The sequence below is a fragment of the Carlito syrichta genome, unplaced genomic scaffold (assembly GCF_000164805.1).
Source record: "Carlito syrichta isolate Samal-C Ts95f unplaced genomic scaffold, Tarsius_syrichta-2.0.1 Scaffold315840, whole genome shotgun sequence".
NCBI classification, from domain to species: Eukaryota; Metazoa; Chordata; class Mammalia; order Primates; family Tarsiidae; genus Carlito; species Carlito syrichta.
The window spans coordinates 110,049-134,159 of NW_007259936.1; the positions used below are offsets into that span (position 1 = coordinate 110,049).

At 39.8% G+C, this 24,111-nt stretch overlaps 1 protein-coding gene across 1 annotated transcript in view; it reads left to right on the forward strand.

The window, feature by feature from the left end:
* The first annotated feature begins 356 nt into the window (after nt 1-356).
* ARSF (arylsulfatase F) overlaps nt 357-24,111 on the forward strand; it is a 39,941-nt gene continuing 16,186 nt past the window's right edge. The window contains exons 1-5 of the mRNA XM_021706663.1: nt 357-445; nt 3,561-3,682; nt 7,589-7,711; nt 9,938-10,361; nt 14,250-14,386. Coding sequence (XP_021562338.1) covers nt 357-445; nt 3,561-3,682; nt 7,589-7,711; nt 9,938-10,361; nt 14,250-14,386 — 895 coding nt within the window. The remainder of the gene's footprint in view (nt 446-3,560; nt 3,683-7,588; nt 7,712-9,937; nt 10,362-14,249; nt 14,387-24,111) is intronic.

A 24,111-nucleotide genomic window follows, 5' to 3' on the forward strand; every position in this document is an offset into this window, starting at 1 on the left:
AAACTGCTGAACACTCAGTACAGTGTAAACACGCAGATGCACTAATAAATCACCCATCGTGAAATGGGCAAACACGTTGAAAGAATCTCCAAAAAATTTTCACAGAAGCCAAACTCAGTCTCTCACACCAGTGTTAGCTGGTCAATGGGTTCCTAGAATACTTACCTCGCGGGAGAAGCCTGTACTACAAGGGGCCCACCCTCCAAAAGATGATTCGGGTTTTTGGGGGGTCATCCCATGGATCCTGAATTCTTCCAGAACGGGGTAATCCAGTAAAATCCCACTCTCTTTGCAGGAGTAGACAAATCTTCCTGGCTTTAGCGTGCTTACTCTTGAGCACGTGCCGGTCATATGGAATGAAATATGACAAACCTAACATCGTCCTGATATTGGCCGACGACTTGGGAATTGGAGATTTGGGCTGTTACGGCAACGACACCCTAAGGTACAGCCTCACAGAGGATCACGGGTCCATCTGCTGTTCAGGCTTGGAAGGTTGACAAGTCATACTATTGTGTCTGCATGCATAGGCAAATTGATTTCGCTGGGCTTTTTAGAGTTATTTTTAAAATTTGTGCTCGTTTTTCATTTTATTTTATTTTTATTTCTTTTTAAAATGTGTTGTTGCTTATTTTATGCGTTTTATTTTTTGAGGCGGGGTCTGACTTTGTTGCCCAGGCTGGAGTGCAGCGGTGCAATCACAGCTCATCACAGCCTCAACCTCCTGGGCTCTGGCGATCTTCCCTCCTCAGCCTCCTGAGTAGCTGGGACTACTGGCACGCACCACGACTGGCTAATTGAATTTTTGTAGAGATGAGGTTTTTCTATGTTACCCAGGCTGATCTCAAATTCTTGGCCTCAAGTGATCCTCCTGCCTCAGTCTCCCAAAGTGCTGGGATTGCAGGGGTAAGCCATCACACCTGGTCTTTTGTAATTTTTTAACTGGACAAATAATAATTGTACATATTCATGGAACACACCATCATGTTTCAATACCTATAAAGTGTAGTGATCAGATCAGGGTAATTAGCACGTCCATCATTTCGAACATTAAAGAGGCTAGTAGGATTAAAAGCTTGACTGGATTTGAGCTTTGGGTCTGCATTGACTGGCTGTGAAGTCATGATGAAGTGGCTTACCCTCTCTGTGCCTTAATTATCTGATTTATACAGTACACAGAAAAGTAGTAAATACCACTGAGTTCATCTCTGCAAAGCACTTAGGATAGTACCTGGCACATCAATAACCCCGTATGATAGACTATTATAATGAATGGTGTATCTGTGTCATGTATGTATATATTTATATACAAATGATCTTGAGTTTATATATAAATTTATATAAAACTATAGATCTATTATACATTTATATAAAACTATATAAGGCTATAAAAATATATAAAGCTATAAAACTATTATAAATTTATATAACTTTTATATGAATTTATATAAAACTATAAAGTATATAAGACTATAAAAACTATAAAACTATAATTCATATAAAACTTATATATATTTATGGGTAAAATTACATATTTTCTATAAATATACATTTTATAAACTATATATAAAACATATTCATGAATATATAATATAATATATAAAATAATTATATATAATACTTGTCACATATATTATATCCATATAAAGTAAAAATAAATATATGCAAATAATTTATAAGTGTATATTTATATTTTTTATGGATATATATACACCTGCACTCACCAGAATTGATTATTCTATCTAATTTTGGAAGCCAACATATTCTTTAAGGTGATGTGCTTCTTTAACAATGAACATTCTGAAAAAAAGGAAAAACAAACAAGAAACAAACTTAGAGCTTTCTGGTGTGTTATAAAAGTCATCTTCATGAAGCATGAGTATGTTAAACTTAGGAGTACATCACTTTGAGACACTAAATTATACTCTGTGAAATCCCAAACACAGTGGTTCACATCTCTAATCCCAGCACTTTAGGAGGCCAAGCTGGGAGGATCATTTGAGCCCAGGAGTTTGAGATCATCCTGGGCAACATGGTGAGATCTTGTCTCTGAAAAAAGAAATTAGCAAGACATGGTGCTGTGTGCCTGTAGTCCCAGCTACTCAGGCACACACCCGGGATGCTAAGGCTGCAGTGAGCTGTGATCGTGCCACTGCACTTCAGCCTGAGCGACAGAGTGACACTCCTGCTCAACAAAAAAGTACAGCCCTCCTCCAAAAAAGAATGATGTTTTGACTCATGTATCCATTGTGGAATTGCCAAATCAAGCTGTTAAACGTATGTGTCACCTCATATACTTGTTATTTATCTACAATGAAAACACGTAAAATCGACTCCTAATGATTTTCAAGAGTAGACAATACATTATGAGGAGCCTTCATCCCCATGATGTGCAGTAGGTCTCTTAGGTGTGTTCCTCCTAAGAAAGACTTTGTATCCTTTGACCAGCATCTTCTCATTTCCGGTCTCCCTGGCCCCTGGTACCCAACCATCTAGCCTCTCCTTCTACGAGTTCGACTTTTTAGCTCTCACATATGAGTAAGAGCACGCATATTCGTCTTTCTGTACCTGGGTTATTCCACTTTGCATAATGTCCTCCAGGGTCATCTACGTTGCTGCAAATGACAAGATTTCCTTCTTTTTTAGATTTAATCATTTTGCAACCCGTGTCTACTACAGGGATATTTATGTGTCAGACAGGTGGGCTGACACCCATCCTTAGGTTGTAAGTAGTTAAGCATGTTAAGGACTGTAAGCAATGAATCAGGCGAGAGACTCTTAAATATTTTATTTTATTTTTTATTTTATGTATTTTTATTTTATGATATTTAATTTTATTTATTTATTTTATACATTCTATTTTATTTATTTTAAATTTATTTTAGCATTTTATTTTATGTGTTTTTATTTTATATTATATTTTATATATTTTTTATTTTATCATTTTATGTATTTTTATTTTACATTATATTTCATTTTGTTTTATATTTTATTTTATCTTATTTATTTTTTATATTATATCATATTATATTTATTTTATTCTACTTTGCAAGGGAGTAGTATACTCAATGGGCACAGCAAAGCAGTCCCTCATTATACAATCCATTCTATTTCACATTGATTCCGGCCAAAGAGGAGGATGGTTTCTGTGCGCAGCTACCTGTTCTGGGACCCTGGGAGTCACGATCGACAGAGACACTGTTTATGTTGAAATTCCTCTTCTCGTCTCTCTCTGTCTCTGTATCTCTCTATCTGTCTCTGTCTCTCTCCCTGTCTCTTTTTTCCTCTCTCTCTCTGTCTTACTACGCCTCTTTCTCTCTCTCTGTGTCTCTGTGTCTCTCTCTCTCAGTCTCTCTCTCCCTCTTTTCTCTCTGTCTCTGTCTCTGTCTCTGTCTCTGTCTCTCTCTCTCTCTCTCTCTCTCTCTCTCTCTCTCTCACTCTCTGTCTGTCTCTCCCTTCCTCCCCTTCCTCCCTCCCTCTCTGTCTCTCCCCCTCTCTGTTTTTCTCTCCATCCTTTCCCCTCCCCTCCCCTCTAATAACTCTTCCTTCTCTCTTCTCAGGACTCCTAACATTGATCGCTTGGCCCAGGAAGGTGCCCAGCTGACACAGCATATCTCAGCTGCCTCCTTGTGTAGCCCCAGCCGATCTGCCTTCCTGACTGGCAGGTACCCCATCCGGTCAGGTGTGTAAATGGGCTGACTCCACCACGCTCTGTGGTCACCTTAGGATGGGAGGAAAGAGAAATGTGGTTTGAATACTTTAAAAAGTAAACAAGAAAAGCAAGGCTAGGCGTGGTGGCTCACACCTGTCATTCCAACACTTTGGAAGGCTGAGGAGGGAGGATCACTTGAGGCCAGGAGTTTGAGACCAGTCTGGGCAACATAGTGAGACCCATCTCTGTGAAAAATTTTAAAAATTAGCCAGGTGTGGTGGTGCCTGTAGTCCCAGCTACTCAGGAGGCTGAGGCGGAAGGATCAATTGAGCCCAGGAGTTGGAGGCTTCCGTGAGCGATGACTGTACCGCTATGCTCCAGCCTGGGCAGCATAGCAAGACCCAGTCTCTACAAAAATAAAATAAAATAAAACAAAAAAGAAAAGTAAAGACCAGGCACACACACTCCAATATGTGACCCTTTAACAACATGTGACCTCTGTCACTAGGTGCCTGGTTACCAGCATCAAAGTGGACATCACCGTCCCCATAATCAATACAGAATCACCCCGTGTGCCTGAGTCATGTCTTTGTACATAGTATTGGTTTTTCTTTCTGCTTTCCTGGTGAATGAGCACAGTAGGTTTGACTTTCTACACCAGGACAACAAAGAAAATCTCTCTTGGAGGGAAATAATTGACTCCAGGTGTCTGAATGTGAGCCAGTAGTTACCTGAAAACGTCTCTCAGAATCTGAAAAACTTTTATCACCACACTGTAGCGGTGGAGACAATAGCATTATTCCCTTGTTCAATTTATTTCAGTTTTAAAGAAAACATCAATAGAAGCAGAAGAAGAAAATTATGCCCTAGGATCTCGTTGTTACGTTCTTGTTACATTTCTTTAACTATAGTAAAATTTATAGAACATAAAGTTATGAACCTTGAAAATATCACACTCAGTGACAATTGTGGTTTTGAAACCACTATTTATTTTGAAATGTGCAATTCAGGAATATTTAGCACATCCACAGTATTGTACAATCTCCATCTGGTTCCAGAATATTTTCGTCACCCTAAAAAAAGGAGACCTTGTCCCCATTAAGTAATCACTCTCTGTTTTTCCTTCTCCCAGCCCTTGGGCAATCACTAACCCACTTTCTGTGTCTGTGGATTTGTCTGTTTTAGATATTTTATTTTGTTATTTTTTGTCGAGATGAGGTCTTGCTATGTTGCTCAGGCTGGTCTCGAACTCCTGGGCCCAAGCCATCCTCCTGCCTTAGCCTCCCAAAGTGCTGGGATTGCAGGTGTGAACCACTACACCTGGCCAAGTGTGTCTGGTTCTTTTCTATTCTTATTTTGTAGAGACAGGGTCTTGCTATCTCACCTAGGCTGGAGTCCAGTGGCACAAACATAACTCACTGCAGCCTTGACTTCCTGGGTTCAACTAGTTCTCCTGCTCAGCCTCCTGAGTAGCCGGGACCACCACCACCATGCCTGACTAACTTTTTATATTTTTTTGTAGAGATGTGGTCTTGCTATGTTGCCTAGGCTAGTCTCTAACTCCTGGGCTTATGCCATCCTCCCGCCTTGGCCTCCCAAGCTGCCAGGATTATAGATGTGAGCCACCACACTCTGCTCTGTTGAACACTTTATATAAGTGGAATTCCACACCATGTGATATTTTATGGCTGACTTCTGTCACTGAGTGCGACAAATACAAAGTTCATCCACATAGCCTGTGTCAGAGCCTCACTCTTTTAATTGTTTGATACTACAATACACACGACATTGTTTATCTATTCACCAACTGATGAACAGCTGTGTTGTTTCTACCCATGAGCTATTATGCATAAAAGAGCTACACACATTATATGAACAAGTTTTTTCTTGAATACCACTTTTCAGTTGTTTTGGGTATATCCTCAGGAGTGGAATTGCTGGTTCATATGGGGTCCAACAATGAAGTTCACTAACTCATTCTAGAAAAAGTGCTACATACCATATTGTTGAATCTCACTACAGTCACCTTCAAAAGACCCTCCTTGGGAAGCTATGCACTGATGGCAGCACCTAGTCCACCCATCAAAGTGATTTTGGAACTCTTTCAGGAATGGCCATCAGAGCCGTCATCCTAATACCCTTGATGTCCTGAATGTCATCAAATGTCTTCCTTTCAATATTTTCTTTATCTTTGGGTAAAGAAAGGGGTCATTGGAGGCCAGATCAGGTGAGTAGGGAGGATATTCCAATACAGTTATCTGTTCAGTGCTGCCAACATAAGTACACAGTGGCAAGTTTGCGAACTTAATTGTCAGACCTCAGCAAATAATGATGATAGCTTTGATAGCCATTCCAGAAAAAGAGTTCCAAATTGCTTTGATGTGTGGACTAGGTGCTGCCATCTGTGCATAGCTTCCCTAGGGGAGTCCTTGCAAGGTGACCATAATGAGATTCAGGAATGAGGAATGTAGCACTTTTTCTAGGATGCTCTTGTGAAACTCATTGTTGGACCTCATATGTTTATGTTTTTTAAAGGTGAGAAAAGTGGTCTTGGCTTGTGGGCACAGACTTTGCAGTTTAAGAGTAAGGAGCTAAATTATCACAGAGATGGAGGAGCTAAATTGTCACAGAGATGGAGGTAGTTGACACTGGGGACACCAATAACATGAGAACACACACATTTCCCCATTTGCTTGGGTGGAACCTTCATGTTTCAGGAGAGTGTTGTAGTCAATTTGTGCCACTATAGCAAAACACTTGAGACCAAGCAGCTTACAAACAACAGACATTCATGTCTCATGGTTCTTGAGGCTGAAGTCCAAGGTCAAGAAGATTCTGTGTCTGGTGAGAACTCTTCCTGGTTTACAGATAGTGACCTTCTTGTTATGTCCTCACATGGTAGAGAGAGTGTGGTCTCTGGGGTCTCTTTCTCATCTTACAAGGATACTAATCCCATCATGGGGACACAACCCTCATGACCTCATCCCCACCCAAAACCCCAACTTACCAACATCATCCCCTTGGAGATGAAGATTCAACATAGGAAATTTGGAAGGACACAAACATTCAGTCAACACCTACCTTTCCCCATTTGCTGGGGTGGAAACTTCATGCTTCAGGAAGGTGTCTTAGTCCATTTGTGCGGCTGTAACAAAATACCCAAGACCAAGCAGCTTATAAACAACAGGCATTTATGTCTTGTAGCTCTGGAGGCTGAAGTCCAAGGTCAAGGCATGTAGATTCTGTGTCTGGTGAGGACTCACCTCCTGGTTTGCAAACAGCCAACAGTCACCTTCTCATTGTCCTCATGTGGTGGAGAGAGAGAGAGCTCTGGAGTCTCTTCTTTTTCATATAAGATTATGAATCCCATCATAGAAGCCCAACCCTCAAGACCTCATCACCTCCTAAAGGCCCTACTTTCTGACACCATCACCTTGGGAGTGAGGATTCAACATAGGAATTTGGGGAAGACAAACAGAGTGAGCTCTAGGGTCTCTTCCTCTTCTTATAAGGACACTAATCCCATCATGGGGACCCAACTCTCATGACCCTATCCACTACCAAAAGCTCCACCTCTTAATACCATTCATGCTTCATGGTTCTAGAAGCCAGAAGGTCCAAGGTCAAGGACTGTGGATTCCATATCTGGAAAGGACTCTTCCTGGTGTGCAGATGGCCACCTTCTTGCTGAGTCCTTACATGGCAGAGAGAGAGAGGGAGAGCTCCTGGGTCTCTTCCTTTCTGTATAACAAGGCAAACCCCATGTATGAGACTCCACCTTCATGACTTCATCCCCTCCCAAAGGCCCCACCTCCTGACACCATCTTCTCAGGGGTGAGAATTTCAACGTAGGAATTTTGGAGGAAGACAAACAGTAACACTATTCCTTCACTTGTTCAATTGTTCTTTACTTTTTTCTTTTTACACTACTTTCAGGCATGGTTTCTAATGGCAGTAAGCGTGTCATCAGATCACTTGGAGTCCCCTCAGGCCTCCCTCATAATGAAACTTCATTTGCAGCCTTACTAAAGGAGGAAGGATACAGCACAGGAATCATAGGTAAGACACAGTCATTGGTGTTCGTCATCAACCATAAGGTCATAATAGCCTTCATTCTATCCTTGACTTACTATTTTCTTGGAAACACTTTCCTTTGCAATGTTCATCATCTTTGCTAGATCAAACAACACTACAAAATCTGGACTCCACAAATATCTTTTTTTTTTTTAGATAGAGTGTCACTCTGTCATTCAGGTTAGAGTGCAGTGATATGATCACAGCTCACTGCAGCCTCAATCTCCTGCCTCCTGGGCTCAGGCAATCCTCCCACCTCAGCCTCTTGAGTAGCTGGGCCTACAGGTGCATGCCACCACACTCAACTAATTTATATTTTTGTAAAGACGAGGCCTCGCTATGTTGCCCAAGTTGGTCTCGAACTCCAATGTCAAGCAATCCTCCCACCTCAGCTTCCCAAAGTGCTGGCATTGCAGGCATAAATAAGTATATAAATAAATAACCATGCTCAGTCTTGAATAAGTATTTTTGCCAACACATGTTTTAATTTCTCCTAGGTAAATACCTAGGAAGTGAATTACAAGATTCTAAGTAGATATACTTTAACTTTTTAACAAACTGCTAAACATTTCTTCAAAGTGGTTGTATCCTTTTACACTTTAACCACCAATATATTGGAGTTCCAGTTACTCCACATCCTCATCAACACTTAATATTATCAAGTTTTTCTTTTAACCATTCTAGTAGGTGTGCAGTAATATCTCATTAAGATTTGTTATTCATTTTTACACATACATTTTATACCAGTTATCATGTTTCAAATAATCACTTTTTCCTCATGGTAAACTAGATTCTAACATCTAAGATTTTTATTATTTTTTCTCATATTGTTCAACCTAGGTATACTACCTATTCTTATTTCTAAATGACTTCTAGAAATATTTTTATTACTATTTCGGAGTCTTCTCAGTCTGTGTATTAAACTCATACAAATTCTACTACAGTATATTTTTCTTATAGGCAATTCGTTTGTACTTGTTGCTATTGTTGGTGTATATAATACACATATCCAAAGATTAAATTGAATTGTAGATTAGCTTCAAAGATTAGGTTGCAATTTTTCTAAGACAAAATGGTTGATGACAATTTAATATGGTTCAACCTAACAGATTTCAAGGTTTTGAAAATCTGGGGCCACATAATTTTCTTGCAAGATTTTGTCCTCAATGTCTCTCACTTGTAAGACAACTTGATTGATACTTGCTGGAAAATGACACGTGTTTTCAGTCATCATCGTTGCCTAAACTTGGGAATTGCATTCCAGAGGCCTCCAGGGACAATTATCCCGAGGCACAAGATTAGAAAACTACCTAGAAGATGAGTTCTTGATAATCATTCTTCTTGTGTTCAGAGGAACAAGGATTCCCCTCTCCCCTCTACCCTTGCTACTCATGGGTCAATTCAGAAAATAAAACCATACATCCCTTTCAGGTGATGATTATGGTCCTTGGTTAATTGCCCTAATTCAGTGAGTGGATTCTATACACTTACAGAATCATTGATATATACAGATCAAAGGGATGTCAGAGAGTAACCCATCTCTCTGATTTCACAGATGAGGAAATTGATCCTTCACAAGGCTGTGTGCTATATGAGTTTGTTTTATTTATTCTACTTGTCTGGATTTTTATTTTTTTATCTGTTTAATTATTTATTTATTTTTGAGACAAGGTCTTGCTCTGTTGCCTAGGCTAGAGTGCAGTGGTATGACCACAGTTTATGGCAGACACCACCTTCTGTGCTCAGGCAATCCTTCTGCCTCAGCCTCCTGAGTAGCTGAGACAACAGAGATGTGACCCCATATCGGCTATTTTCTGAAAATTTTTTTAGAGCTGAGCTCTCGCTATGTTGCCCAAGCTGGTCTCAAATGCCTGGGCTCAAGCAATCCCCCTGTCTCAGCCTCCCAAAGTGCTGGGATGACAGGCATGAGCCACCACGCCTGGCTAATTTTTAAAACTTTTTATAGAGATGGGGGTCTCCTATGTTGCCCAGGCTAGTCTCAAGCTCCTGAACTCAAGAGAGCCTCCCACCTCGGGCTCCATAAGTGCTGGGATGACAGGCGTGAGCCACCATGCCCAACCTGAGCTCGAATGTTTTAATCAAAGAAAAACACAAGCAACTTCATGTTTGTATGTGAGCTGATTGTTGAACAGTCTCATGTTCTTTGCGACATCCCTGCACATGAAAATGTCTTTGTGTATTTATTCTTAGGTAAATGGCATCAAGGCTTGAACTGCGAGTCCCGGAGCGACCACTGCCACCATCCGTACCATTATGGGTTTGATTACTTCTATGGCATGCCGTTTTCACTCTTTGAGCCCTGCTGGCCAGACCCTTCGCGGAACACTGAACTGGCCATTGATGGTTGGGTCTGGCTGTGCATCCAGTTGGTCACTGTCACTGCCGTCACCCTTACCATCGGGAAGCTGAGTGGCTGGATCACGGTTCCTTGGCCCCTCATCTTCGCCATGATCCTGTTTATTGTCCTCATGGCCTACGGTTGGTTCTCCAGTTTCCAGTCCCCTTTGTACTGGGATTGCCTCCTCATGCGAGGCCATGAGATCACGGAGCAGCCCATGAAGGCAGAGAGAGCTGGATCCATCATGGTGAAGGAGGCCATTTCATTTCTAGAAAGGTAAAGGTCCAGCTACTTGGAAGGCTGAGGTGGAAGGATTGCCTAAGCCCAGCAGGTCGAGGCTGTAGTGGCCGTGAGCATGCCACTGCACTCCAGCCTGGGTGACAGAGTGAGACTCTGACTCAAAAAAAAAAAAAAAGAAAAGAAAAGAAAGGTAAAGGTTATCATTGAAAAGACGTGGAATAATTGGCAGAATGATTCCTTTTTTAAAAAATCTCGGCCAGGAATAGGGGCTCACACCTGTAATCCCAGCACAGCACTTTGGAAGGCCAAGGTGGGAGGATCACTTGAAGTCAGGGGTTCAAGACCAGCCTGGACAATATGACTAGACCACTTCTCTACAAAAAAATTTTAAAAATTAGCCAGGTGTAGTGGTTCCAGCTACTCAAGAGGCTGAGACAGGAGCATTGCCTGAACCCAGGAAGTCAAGGCTGTGTTGAACCATGATTATGCCACTGCACTCCTGCCTGGGTGTCAGAGTGAGACCCCAACTTGAAAAAGAAAGAGAGAGAGAAAAGAAAGGAAGGAAAAAAGGAAGGAAAGAAAGAAAGAAAGAGAGAAAGAGAGAGAGAGAGAGAGAGAGAAGGAAGGAGAGAGAGAGAGAGAGAGAGAGAGAGAGAGAGAGAGAGAAAGGCAGCCAAGTGGACATAAGTCCAGAGTACCAGAGGTCCATACTGTGAAACTCTTCAAAGACAATCCACCCTTGAGCACTTAATATCTAACTAGAATCTTCAAAAATGAATCAGAACAAGTGAGAAAGAGAAATGCAAATACAAGGGGGGGGACAAAAAAAACCAAGAATTTATTTCTAGAATAATGTATATTTATTCTATGTGTTTAAACTTCAGCAACCTTCAAAGTCTCCGTTGGATGCAATATACCTATCGTGATGATTTTTCCACTGCTCAAAACAGTTTTTGAACTTGTCCATGTTGATGCCTTTTAGTACTTCTGCAGTTTTTTTGTTTCATCTCTTCCACATCAGAAAAACGCTTCCCTCTGAGGACTTTTTTCATTGGGGAAACAATTTAAAAAATGTTGCTCAGGGAGCGACTGGGTGAATAGATAGGTTGAGACACAGGGGTAATGCCATTTTTGGTCAAAAACTGCTGAACACTCAGTGCGTTGTGAACAGGTGTGCTTGTATATCACCCATCATGAAATGGGCAAATGCATTGAATAATCTCAACAAAAAAAAAAATTCACTGAAGCCAAATGCTGCGTCTCACAGGAGAAGACTGTACTACAAGGGGCCTGCCCGCCAAAAAATAATTCCAGGTTTTTGGAGTCCCTTTTGTATAAGGAAAGTAAGGTTCACGGGAAACTGTGAGCAATGTGGTCTTCTTGGCATTAAAAGAGCCAAGCCATGAATAGTCAGAGGAAAAGTTGATGTGTTGGACTGTAGTATAGAGTTGATTAAGGGTAGAGGTGTCTTGCATAACCAGATAAATAGCTTTGTCCTCACCCTGTTGCCCAAGGGAAGACAATAAAAAGATGTTATGTGGGAGTGATAGGACTTTTATTTTCTCTGTAGATGCAACTGAATGCCTGGTCTCATTTAGAGACCAAGGACCCTTTTCCTCCTTGGCATCTTTCCAAATATGCAAATTTCTAGGAAGTTTTACAAAGAAGGCATCTATCTACATGTTGAAAGTTAGCCATCAACCACTCTGAATGTTCAAGACATGCAACCCTGTTTCATACTGTCAGCCAGTCTTCAAGTCTTCAGACATCTCCACACATGGTTTCTTAAGACTTTCATTGGTACTTCAAGAACAAATGCTATTGTTAAGAGGGATGTTTTCCAGAAAAACCTCTGTCGAGTTTCAAAACTTTAATATGATCCAAAATAACACAATATTGAGCAATGTACAACGAGCATTCCTTGGCTTGTAGCTTTTTTTTAACTAGACAGGGGTCTTGCTATGTTACCCAGGCTGGGCTTGAATTCCTGGTCGCAAGTGATCCTCCTTTCTTGGCCTCCCAAAGCACTGGAATCACAGGTGTGAGCCATTATTCCTGGCTGACTTGTAGCTTTTCTTTTCTTTTTTTCACTCAGACCCTCCTGCCTTTCTCTTGTAAGACTCTTTTGACTACATTGGATCTACCCATATAATCCAGGATAATCTCCTTATCTCCTGAGTCTTAATTTAATTCAATTTGTAAAGATATTTTACCATGTAAGTTCGCATGTTCACAGATTTTGGGGATTAGGATGCGGACATCTTGGGAATGGGGCATTATTCAGCTGACCACATTGACCATCACTCTTTATTTTTGCAGCTTACTTTATTTTAGAGTGCTACATGATTTTAAATCTTTAAAGTTCAGAACTGAAGTTCCTTCCAAAGGCTCCAGGGGAGGATCTGTCCCACCTCTTCCAGCTCCTGGTGGCTCCAGGCATCCCTGGGCTTCTGGCCACGTCACTCCAGGCTCTGCCTCCGTCTCCACATGACTGTGTTTCCTCTTCTGTCTCCTGTGAGGACATTGGTCACTGGATGTAGGGCCACCTCATCCAGGATGGTTTCGTCTCAACTAATTACATCTAAAGACTTCATTTCTAAATAAGGTTTCATTCTGAGGTTTTCAGTGAACATGAATTTTGTGGGAACACTGTTCAACCTGGTACACCATGACCCAACCCTTTTGTTGTGGTGGTGGTGGTTTTTTAATTCATCTTTTCCATTCTTTATACTTTGATGTCTCATTGGAGCAGAAATTTCCCAAAGAGTGGCCTGTGAGCCGTGAGCTGCCCTGGTAGCTGAGGGCTTATCTTTCACACAGATGGATTGTCAGAATTAAAAACGAGTCAGCCCCGTTCCCACATCCTAATGTGAGGACGAGGTGGATAACTTGTCAAGGTGTTTCTGTTTCTGCTTGCTCATGATTTGTAAAAGCATAGAGATTGCTCAAAAACAACTTCTAGGTCACTGTCCCTCGATGTCTGTCAGGGTGTGACACTGGCTTGAGACTTTCGGAGCTGTGAGAACGTGCAGAGCTGCATTGGATTGTTTGCCTGCTTATGGTGAGGAGGTCTACACTGGCTTACAATATCATCCCAAATGTGTCTTAGTGTCTGAGACTCAAAGGAACACTGGTGACATCTTCCCTGAAGAAATGGAACAATTAGGATGCTAGAGGATCTTAGAATCCACTCCAGGAAGGATGGTCTCTTGCGTGTACCCCCTCTGTCTGTGGGGGACTATAGAGAGGAGGGAAGAAATGATGTCTATAAGAGAGGACCCCAAAAAATCTGAAATAGCCTTTTGGAGGGTGGGCCCCTTATAGTACAGGTTTCCCCCACTAGGTAAATGTTCTAGAAACCCATCAACATCCATGTGCCAGCTAGTGTTTGGGGGAGAGGCTGCGTTCGGCTTCAGTGAATTATTTTTTGGAGATCCTTTCAACATTTTTGCCCATTTCATGATAGGTGATTGATGAGCACACCTGCCCACGCCACACTGAGTGTGCAGCAGTTTTTCACCAAAAACAGCATGATCTCCATGCCCCACCTTCCCCATTCACCCAATCTCACCTAAGCAGCTTTTTATTGTGTCCCTAGATGAAAAATTTCTCCAAGGGAAACATTTTGCCAATGAAACAGAAAACAAGCAGAAGAATTAAAAGGCATACAAATTGATAGGTTCAAAACTGTTTTGAGCGGTAGAAAAAGCATCTCGATAGGTATATTGCATCCAAAAGAGAGTACTTGAAGGTGACTGAAACTTAAACATGCAGGAATAATTGAACAATTTTTAATAAATAAATTCCAAGTTTCTTTGGGTGGTCCTGCTTCATATATGAGAGCTAGAAGCCAAAGACTGGTGTTAATTCACTTTTGTAGATTTTTTTTTTAACTCAAGAGTAATGTCACTGATGTCTTCTCAGGTACCATGAAGGACCTTTTCTGCTCTTTTTCTCTTTTCTTCACGTGCACACGCCACTCCCCACCACGGATGCATTCGTAGGGACCAGCAAGCATGGTCTATACGGAGACAACGTTCAAGAGATGGACTCCATTGTGGGTAAGTCGTAAGGCCTGAGGAGATGGAAACCAATGTGGGGCTTTATTTATTTATTTATTTATTTATTTATTTATTTATTTATTTATCAATGGCTTTAGGGGTACAAATAGTTTTTGGCTCCACAGCTACTTTATAGAGTGGTGAAGAAGTCTGACCTTTAAGTGCACCTGCCACCTCCACCTGTGCACACTGTCACTGACAGGTGATTTTTCAGCTCTCCCCCTTCCCCTTCCCCTTCTGAGTCTCCAGCATCCATCACACCATCTCTTGGCCTTTGCAGGCCCTGAGCTCAGTTCCCAATTATAAGTGACAATACGCAGAGTTTGGTTTTCTGTTTTTGTGTTAGTTCACTTGCAGGGATGGTCACCAAATCCATCTAAGTTGCTGCAAAATACATGATTTCATTCTTTTTATGACTGTATAGCATTCCATGGTGCATGTGTGTGTGTGTTTGGGTACATGAATAGATATATAGATATAGATAGATAATAGATAGATAGATGGTAGATGAAAGATAGATGATAGGTGATAGATAAGTAGATAGATGATTGAATAGATAGATAAATGATAGGCTAGATAGATAGATGATAAATAGGTAGATAGATAGAATAGGTGGGCTAGATAGATAGATAGATAGATACATGACAGATAGGATAGATAGATGATGATGATAATAGATAAATAGATAGATAGATGATAGATAGGATAGATAGATGAAAGATGGATTTAGCATTTTCTTTATCCACTGATGATTTGATGGGCATTTAGATTGATTCCACATCATTGCAATTGTGAATTGTGCTGTGATGAACACATGAGTGCACATATCTTTTTTTATACGAACCTCTGTTTCTTTGGATGGACACCAAGTTGTGAAATCAGGGAAATGCAAATTAAAACCACAATGAAATGTTTCCTTAGCCCAGTTGGGATTGCCACTATTACAAAAATTTTGAAAAGATTTAGATGTTGGTGTGAATACGGTGAAAAGAGAATGCTCACACAATGTTGATGGGAGTATATATTCGTACAACTTCTCTGGAAATCGGTATGGAGATTTCTCAAAGAACCAGAAGTTTATCTACCATCTGATCCAACAATTAGTGTGTTTTGAGAGTGCACAGCACCCAGAAGTTACCCTTGGCCAACTGTAGAGTGAAGTAATGATGTCCATATGGCAAGGTTGGCCAGAGACATGAACGAGGTAACAGGTGCAAGTGATTGAGAAAGCTGGCACAAGACCCGTGTTCATTTCTTGTGCTTTCTTTGCACACTGCCTGCCTCTCAACTGGGGTTTCTGTCTACGTAGTTGGGTCTCCAGTTCTGGCCAGAGCACACACTAGATCTAGAAAGTCTTTAGTCAAAACAGCAAACCTTTATGTCAGTTCTGTTGTGTGCCAGGACCTGAGTTTGTGGTCCGGGATTCAGAGAAGAGTCAGAGCCCAGAGCCCTGGTGAAATTGTACTGTAGAGAGACAGGACCATGCTGAGGTCAATTCCCAGGATTTACATGGTAAATACATCAATTCGCAAAACAGATTCCATTTCCCAACATTACTGAAAGAGAGCATGCATAAGACTCCCAAATGAGCAGAACACAAACTTACCATGTTTCCCAGATACAGATGTTGTCATGAAGTATATGCCACTAAACAAGGAGACATCTTGGAAATTAAATCTGACGAAAACAAAGTCAATAAAACATTTTCAATGTACGTAGTCTTAACCAAATAAAACTTTTTTTGAAACTTAAAAATATAAAATGTGAATCAAATATATTCACATATATAGATGTTTATGTGGGTATAAGTGTGTATGTGTGCTTCTGTTGTGTTTGTGTACACATATATAGAAACAGAGAGATGACGGATAAACAGATGATAGATGATGGATAAATAGAAGACAAATAAACAGATAGATGATGGATAGATAAACAATATAGAAAGATAATGAATAGATAGATGATAGATAGATTGCATATAAACAGATGATAGATGACAGATGGTAGATGGATAAATGATGGATAGATGATACATGATATAGATAGATAATAGATAGACAATGAATAGATAGATGGTAGATGATGGATGACAGATAAATAGGTGATAGATGATAGATGATGGACACGTAGATAAGAAAGGATAGATGATAGATAAGAGACAGATCATAGATAAATAGATGAGAAATAGAAGATAGGTGATGAATAAATAGAAGACAGATAGATAATGAATGGATAGGTGATAGATAATGAATAGATAGATGATAGATTATAGATGATGGATAAATAAAAGACAGACAGATGCATAGATAGATAATATAAGTAGATAATGAATACATAGATAAATGATGGATAGATAGATGCTATATTATGGATGACTAGAAGACAGATGGATGTTGGATAGATAATAAAGAGGGAGAAGGATAGATAGCTTAAATAGATACATAGGTAGACAGATAATGAATACATAGATGGAGAGATAGATGATGGATTGATGGATAGATAGACAGATAGATAGATAATGAATAGATAGATCAAGAGAGATGAGCCGGGCTCGGTGGCTCAGCCTGTAATCCCGCGCCTTTGGGAGGCTGAGGTGAGTGGATTGCATGAGCCCGCGGGTTCGAGACCCGCCTGGGCAGCGAGATCTCATCTCTACAGTAAATCAAACAATCAGCCGGGCGTGGTAGCGCGCGCCGGTAATTCCGGCTACTCGGAAGGCTGAGGCGGAAGGAGCCCAGCAGGGCGAGGCTGCGGTGGCCGGGAGCGGCCACTGTACTCCAGTCTGGGTGACAGAATGAGACTCCAACTCAAAAAAAAAAAAAAGAGAGAGAGAGATGGATAGATAGATAATGAATAGAGATAGATAAATGATGGATGGATAGATGATAGATAATGAATAGAGAAATAGATATGCTAGTTTGATGAATAGATGATAAATAGGATAGATGATGGATGATAAATAATGAATAGAGATAGAAATGATAGATAGATAGATGAGTAGATAGCCACAAACATTTTTAAACTTGGTACTTCCTATGGGCCACGCACTTTTCCAAGTGTGTTCCAAACATATCCTATTAACATCCTAATAGATGGGTATGCTATAGTTTGAATATGTGTTCCCTCAGATTTCTTGTTGAAATTTTATCCGCTGCTGGGTGAGGTGGCTCACTCCTGTAATCCCTGCACCTTGGGAGGCTGAGGTGGGAGGACTACTTGAGCCCAGGAGTTCAAGACCAGTCTGGGAAACATAGCAAGATCTCATCTTTACACACAAAAGTAAAAAACTTCGCCAGACGTGGTGGCATGCTTCTGTAGTTCCAGCTACTCAGGAGACTGAGGCGGGAGGATCACCTGAGCCCAGGAGGTCAAGGCCGTGGTGAACCGTGATCGTGCCTGTGACATGCTGACTCCCTTTCCCCTTCTCTTCTGTCATGGGTAGAATCTTTCAGAGTCCTCACCAGAAGCAGACGCCGATGCCATGCTTCTTGGATACCCTGCAGACCCATGAGCCAAGTCCACCTCTTCTTTATAAGTCACTCAGCCTCGGGCAAATACCATTCTCTTCATCATCATCGTTACCCCCATTAGCAGATGACGAAACAAAAACACACAGCATTTGGTGACCAGCTTGGGCTTACAAAACAGAGGTTAGTGAGGTCATTTGGAACTCCAAAGCTCTTGGTCTCTAATGCAGCTGTCTCTTTGTGCAAAGCTAAGCGCTTATGGTGAACGATGAGGAAAGAGAGAGAGAGAAGCCTCCCAACCCCTCCCTCCCAGATTCCTACATGCTGTCATTTCGCAAGTAATGACAGGAAAACTCCGGCAACTTTCCCTTGACCCGACATCCTTCTTCCTCAACACCCTGAGAGGCTTCCAATGCAAGCAACGCCCTTACCCTACCCGAGGGGAAGACCTCAGATACACTATGAGTCATGCATCTCTAAGTGGAAAGGGATTCAGTGCCTCAGCTTGACTCTGAAGAGTAGGTTTCTCAAGAAAGGAGATAAGAGGGTGAGTCGTCCAGCAAGGAGGAGACAGATGCTGTCAATGAGAGATGAGACCAGGTTGAGGCTCTTGACCTCACCTGTGGGGCAGGTGGTTATGATGGGTGGAGTCCCAGGGCACGGTGACTAAGAGAAGGATGGCTTGTGGCATCACTGGATGGGGCAGGACCACAAAGGAGAGTGAAAATATGTCTAAGTATCGTGTGTGTGTGTGTGTGTGTGTGTGTGTGTGTGTGTGTGTGTGTAACACCTCTATATAACAGCTCAATGTATTTACATATATACACATAATAATTTTTGTTTGAGTCAAAGTCTTGCTCTGTGGCTCACCACAGCCTCAAACTCCTGGGCTCAGGTCATCCTCCCTCCTCAACCTCCCAAGTAGTTGGGACTACAGGCTTGAGCCACCACACCTAGCCAATAATTGTTATATGACATATAAAATATATTTTTTCACATTATGGAATGGGACAAAAAAAATTATATATACTATAACTCATGTTATATTATATGCATTTTGTATGTTATTTATATTATATACATTTAATATATGCCTTAGGAAGAATTTTGGTTACATATATAAGAAATATATATCATAGATCATTATAATACACACTTCCTATATATATTTATATCAATTGATGCTAGAAAGGTGTTAATCATCTCCATGACCAATACTTAATTAATTTTTAACCTCTTTAGATATACAGATAGAAATAGAATGATAGAATGATGTCAAGAAGAGAAACAACTCAAACTAATTTGATATTATTTGTAAGGAACAGGATTATCTATGTTGAAAACTCTAGAGAATCTAATAAAACAAATTTTTGTGTCCATTAATAATATACTGTGTATTATCTTATAATGTATATTATATTATCATATATAATGTATCTCATATTATATGTACTCATGTATAATAATATAATGTACATTATACTATAACTATACTTTTCATTATAGATATATTACTCATACATATTAACATATTAGTATATTTATATATCATAAATATAATATTAGTAGATTATAGTATAGTATTAGTACATTATAATTATATTTATATCACTTCTTTAACTTTAGGCTAAAATCAAGGGTATAATTATATTTATATAAAGATAAAGTATATATTATAATATGAATATATTATAAAAATTCAATTAATATACAATCATATACTTTTATTTATTTTGTTAGCTAGTCTATATTATATGTGGTATCATAACTATAGTATGAATATTATACATATACACATATAGATTAGTGCTGTGGTTGTTTTATTAAACTTTCTAAAGTATTCAACATAAACAATTATGTCCACTACATTTTTTTTTTAGTTGGAGTCTCACTTTGTCACCCAGGCTGGAGTGCAGTGGCACGCTCATGGCCACCACAGCCATGACCTACTGGGCTCAGTTGATCCTTCCACCTTAACTTTCCAAGTAGCTGAAACTACAGGCACATGCTACTACACCCAGCTAATTTTTTTATTTATTGTAGAGATGTGGTCTCGCCAAGCTGCCCAGGCTTGTCTCAAACCTGTGGGCTCAGGCAATCCTCTCACCTTGGCCTCCCAAAGTGTTGAGATTATAGATGTGAGCCACTGTGCCCGATCTTGTCCACTACATTTAATATCAAGTGTGTATCATGTTGATAAAGTAGGTATTTAAGTTTTATGCTAATTACATTAGTCAGGTTAGCTAAAAAAGTAAATTCAATAATAATGACAAAAATATTCTTAGTTTACAGCTAGTGTTACAAAATAGTTTCAGTTTTTACCTTGAGCATGATGCTGTCTGATACTTCACCTTATTTCTATTCTTAACATTTTGAGAGACTTTTAAAATATATATTAATTAGGTATACCCCAGAAAGCGCTTGTGTACTTTCTAGTATTACCTAAATATATACATTTATATGTGCATAATATAGCATACATTTTTTCCTATGGTATATATTAATATATATATTAGTATAATCGTGTAATTAGTTTAATATACATATATTCTACAGTGTTTCTGTTAGGTGTAGTCACAAAAATTAGGACTTTGTTATGTTAAAAATAACCTATTGCAAGATACGCTGAGCCATGCATACTATTTATAATAGCTCCAATTCCAGCAACTAAATATTTAGACATTTTTTTTTTTTGAGTTGGAGTCTCACTCTGTCGCCCAGACTGGAGTGCAGTGGCTGCTCCCAGCCACCGTAGCCTCGCCTCCTGGGCTCTGGCGATCCTTCCGCCTCAGCCTTCCAAGTAGCTGGAATTACAGGCATGCGCTACCACGCCCGGCTGATTTTTTGATTTATTGTAGAGATGAGGTCTCACTGCCCAGGCGGGTCTCGAACCTGCGGGCTCAGGCAATCCACTCACCTCAGCCTCCCAAAGGCGCGGGATTACAGGCTGAGCCACCGAGCCCGGCTTTAGAAATATTTTTTCAAGTAAATAATTGTCTTAAAAACAGCTGACTTCAGAAAGAAAAATTGAATAAATGGATGAGAAAAGAATTTTACACAAGTATTAGTTATTCCAAAATTAATACAGAATCAAGGAAGAACCTTCCCTAGAGAGAGAGGAGAGACAGAAACAGAGAGAGACAGAGGCAGAGAGAGACATAGACAGAGAGAGATAAAAAGAGAGATAGACAGAGAGAGAGGGAGAGAATGTGATCCTGCCAACACCTTAATTTGATTTTGGAATATGGTTTCCAGAATTGTGGCACAATAAACTTCTCTTGTTTTAATCCTTCTAGTTTCCACTAATTAGTTTCTCTAACCCTAAGAGATTTATAAAGTCAGTTTAGGAAAAACTATTGTCAATTCAATTAACATACTTTTCCATGTACATTATGGACATTGAGTAAAACAAAATAAAAACCAGAGGAGACGATAGATAGTAAATTCAACTCTGGATGAGTTATAGAATTAGTAATATCAAAATTATACATGATAAATGCATAAATAAAGGCCCTTTTCAAATTGAAGAACTACTAGCAACAATATGACATTGTTTTAATCGCTTAATAAATAAAGATTTCTTATTGATGGATACTGGGAATACATGTCTGCCCAAAAAAATCATCAAAAGCTAGACATTATTCACAGACTAAAAGCACAAATATCAAGGTAGACACACCAGTAATCAAAATCACCAGTAATTTAACGCAATCAAAATCACCAGTAATTTAACATAATCACCTGTCAAACATGAGATGCTGATGAAAAAATGGGCATTCTCACATACAACTGCTAGAAGATGGCACATCTTAGATGGGAGATATCCTGTAGTTAATTTTCCTAAGAAAATGTGCAGTTGTTAGAACTATTTTGAATGCCAAAAGTTGTTCAGTATAGAATTTTTAATTATGACAAAGTGTAAAAATTATCCAAAATGGTAACAAGCAGTGCAACAGTTAAACAATTTATGGAACTCTTTTTGTGTGTGTGAAATACAGTGGATATTTTTCCAGTTACTAAATCAAGTTCTCAGACAATTTTTTAAACCTTGTAAATTTTTAAAGAAATAATATTGGATAAAAAAAGCAGATTGGAAACTGTGCATACAGTATAATCCCAAGCATAGAGAGAAAGGCCCATCTCCAAGGTATGGGACAATTTCTTAAACAGTCAGATGGCAATGAAAACAGGAAATCAGTGGTTTTTATTTTTCTCTTTATCATTTTCTTTATTTTCTGTAACTCCTAAATTATTTTGTATCATTATTGGAATCAGAGAAAGATGACTCTTGTTGAGTTTGTTATATGCAAAAGTTTCATATTTACTGAAAAGTAGCAAGAAGACCTTCACTCAGCTTTCTCAACTGCTAACAATTTATCAAATATAGCTTCTCTTTCTTTCTTCCTTTCTTTCACTAGTTCCATTTCTTCCTTCCTTTTTTTCTCTTTCTTCAGCCTCTACATACTCTTGTGTGTGTGTGTGTGTGTGTGTGTGTGTGTGTGTGTGTGTGTGTGTGTGTGTTGCCCAGACTGGAGTGCAATGGCACAATCACTGATCACTGTAGCCTCGACCTCCTGGACTCAGGGGATCCTCCTGCCTCAGCTTCCCAAGTAGCTAGAACTACAGGTGCATGCCATCATGCTCAGTTATTTTTTTTTATTTTTGTAGAGATAAAGTTTTGTTGTGTAGCCCAGGCTGGTCTCAAACTCCTGGGCTCAAGAGATCCTCTCGCCTCAGCTTGGACTACAAGTATGAACCACCATGCCTGGTTGATTTTTTGATTTTATAGAGACAAGTTTTCACTGTGTAGCCCAGGCTAGTCTCAAGCTGGAATTTATAGGCATGAGCTACCACTTCTGGTGCCACATAAATTCTTACTCTTTTTTCTTCCTCCTGAATATTTGAGAATAAGATGCAACTGTGGGGGTCATTAAATTTAAAAACCTTAGTGTACATTTTCTAAACAAAGACATTCTCAGACATTATCACCAGGAATCATCAAAATCAGAAAATTAACAAAGATGAATTCTTGTTATTTTATCTACAAGCCCCAGTCAAAATAATTTACTTTTTTTTTTTTTTTTTAGTTGGAGTCTCACTCTGTCTCCCAGACTGGAGTGCAGTGGCCACTCCCGGCCATCGCAGCCTCGACCTGCCGGCATTTATTATAAATGCCAGATGAGAATAGAAGGGAAAATTATTAGGTAAAGAATTACGATGTGATGGGGAGAGACAGAGAAGAGAGAGGCAAAAGAGAGGAGAAAGAGACAGAGAGAGATAGGAGAGAGAGACAGAGAGGAGAGAGAAACAGAGAGACAGGCAGAGAGAGAAAAGAGAGACAGAGACAGAGAGAGAGAAGGGAAACAGAGAGGGGGAGACAAAGAGAGGAAAGAGACAGAGGAGAAAGAGAGGCAGAGAGAGAGAGGAGAAAGAGAGATCAAGAGAGGAGAGAGAGACAGAGAGAGAAGAGAAAGAGAGACAGAGATGGAGAGAGACAGAGAGAGAGGGAGATAGAAGAGAGACAGAGAAGGAAAGAGACAGAGAGAGAGAGAGAATTAGTTACCTAAATCACCTGCAAGATCAAGAACATGTTAAATAGATTATGTGAACAACACTTGGAGTCTGTTTATCCTGCCTCTGTCCCCACAAACTCTGCAACAATGGTCTGCTTCTGTGAGCAGAGAGATCACATAAACTGACTATTTTTTCATGAAAAATCACAGTCAAAATACAACCACATCCCTTTCTTTTCTATCTGAAGGAAAAAACTGGATTTGCCTCTTTAATCTTTTTCTTTTATTCTGGAAGAAGTAAATGATAAAAGAGAATTTACATTTTAAGTGACATTAGTGCAGTTGATATTCATTTGAATTGTCATAAAAATTTTTCTTAAAGGAGGTCATCAGATATATATTATATATAAAAACTTTTTTTTATTTTGGACTCTAATTTATCTCTCTTTCTATGATTTGGTAATTTAAACCACTAAGGCAGAACTCTTTTCTTCTGAAGCTTTTTTTAGAGACATTGCCTCACTCTGTAGTCCAGGCTGGAGTGCAGTGGCACAATCATAGCTTCCTGCAGCCCAGCCTCAAACTCCTGGGCTCAAGTGATCCTCCTGCCTTAGCCTCCAAGGGAGCTGGGACTGCATGCATGCAACACCACACCCAGCTAATTTATTTTAGTTCTTGTTTAGTTTTTGTAAAGACAAGGTCCTGCTCTGTTTCCCAGGCTAGTCTTGAACTCTCAGCCTCAAGC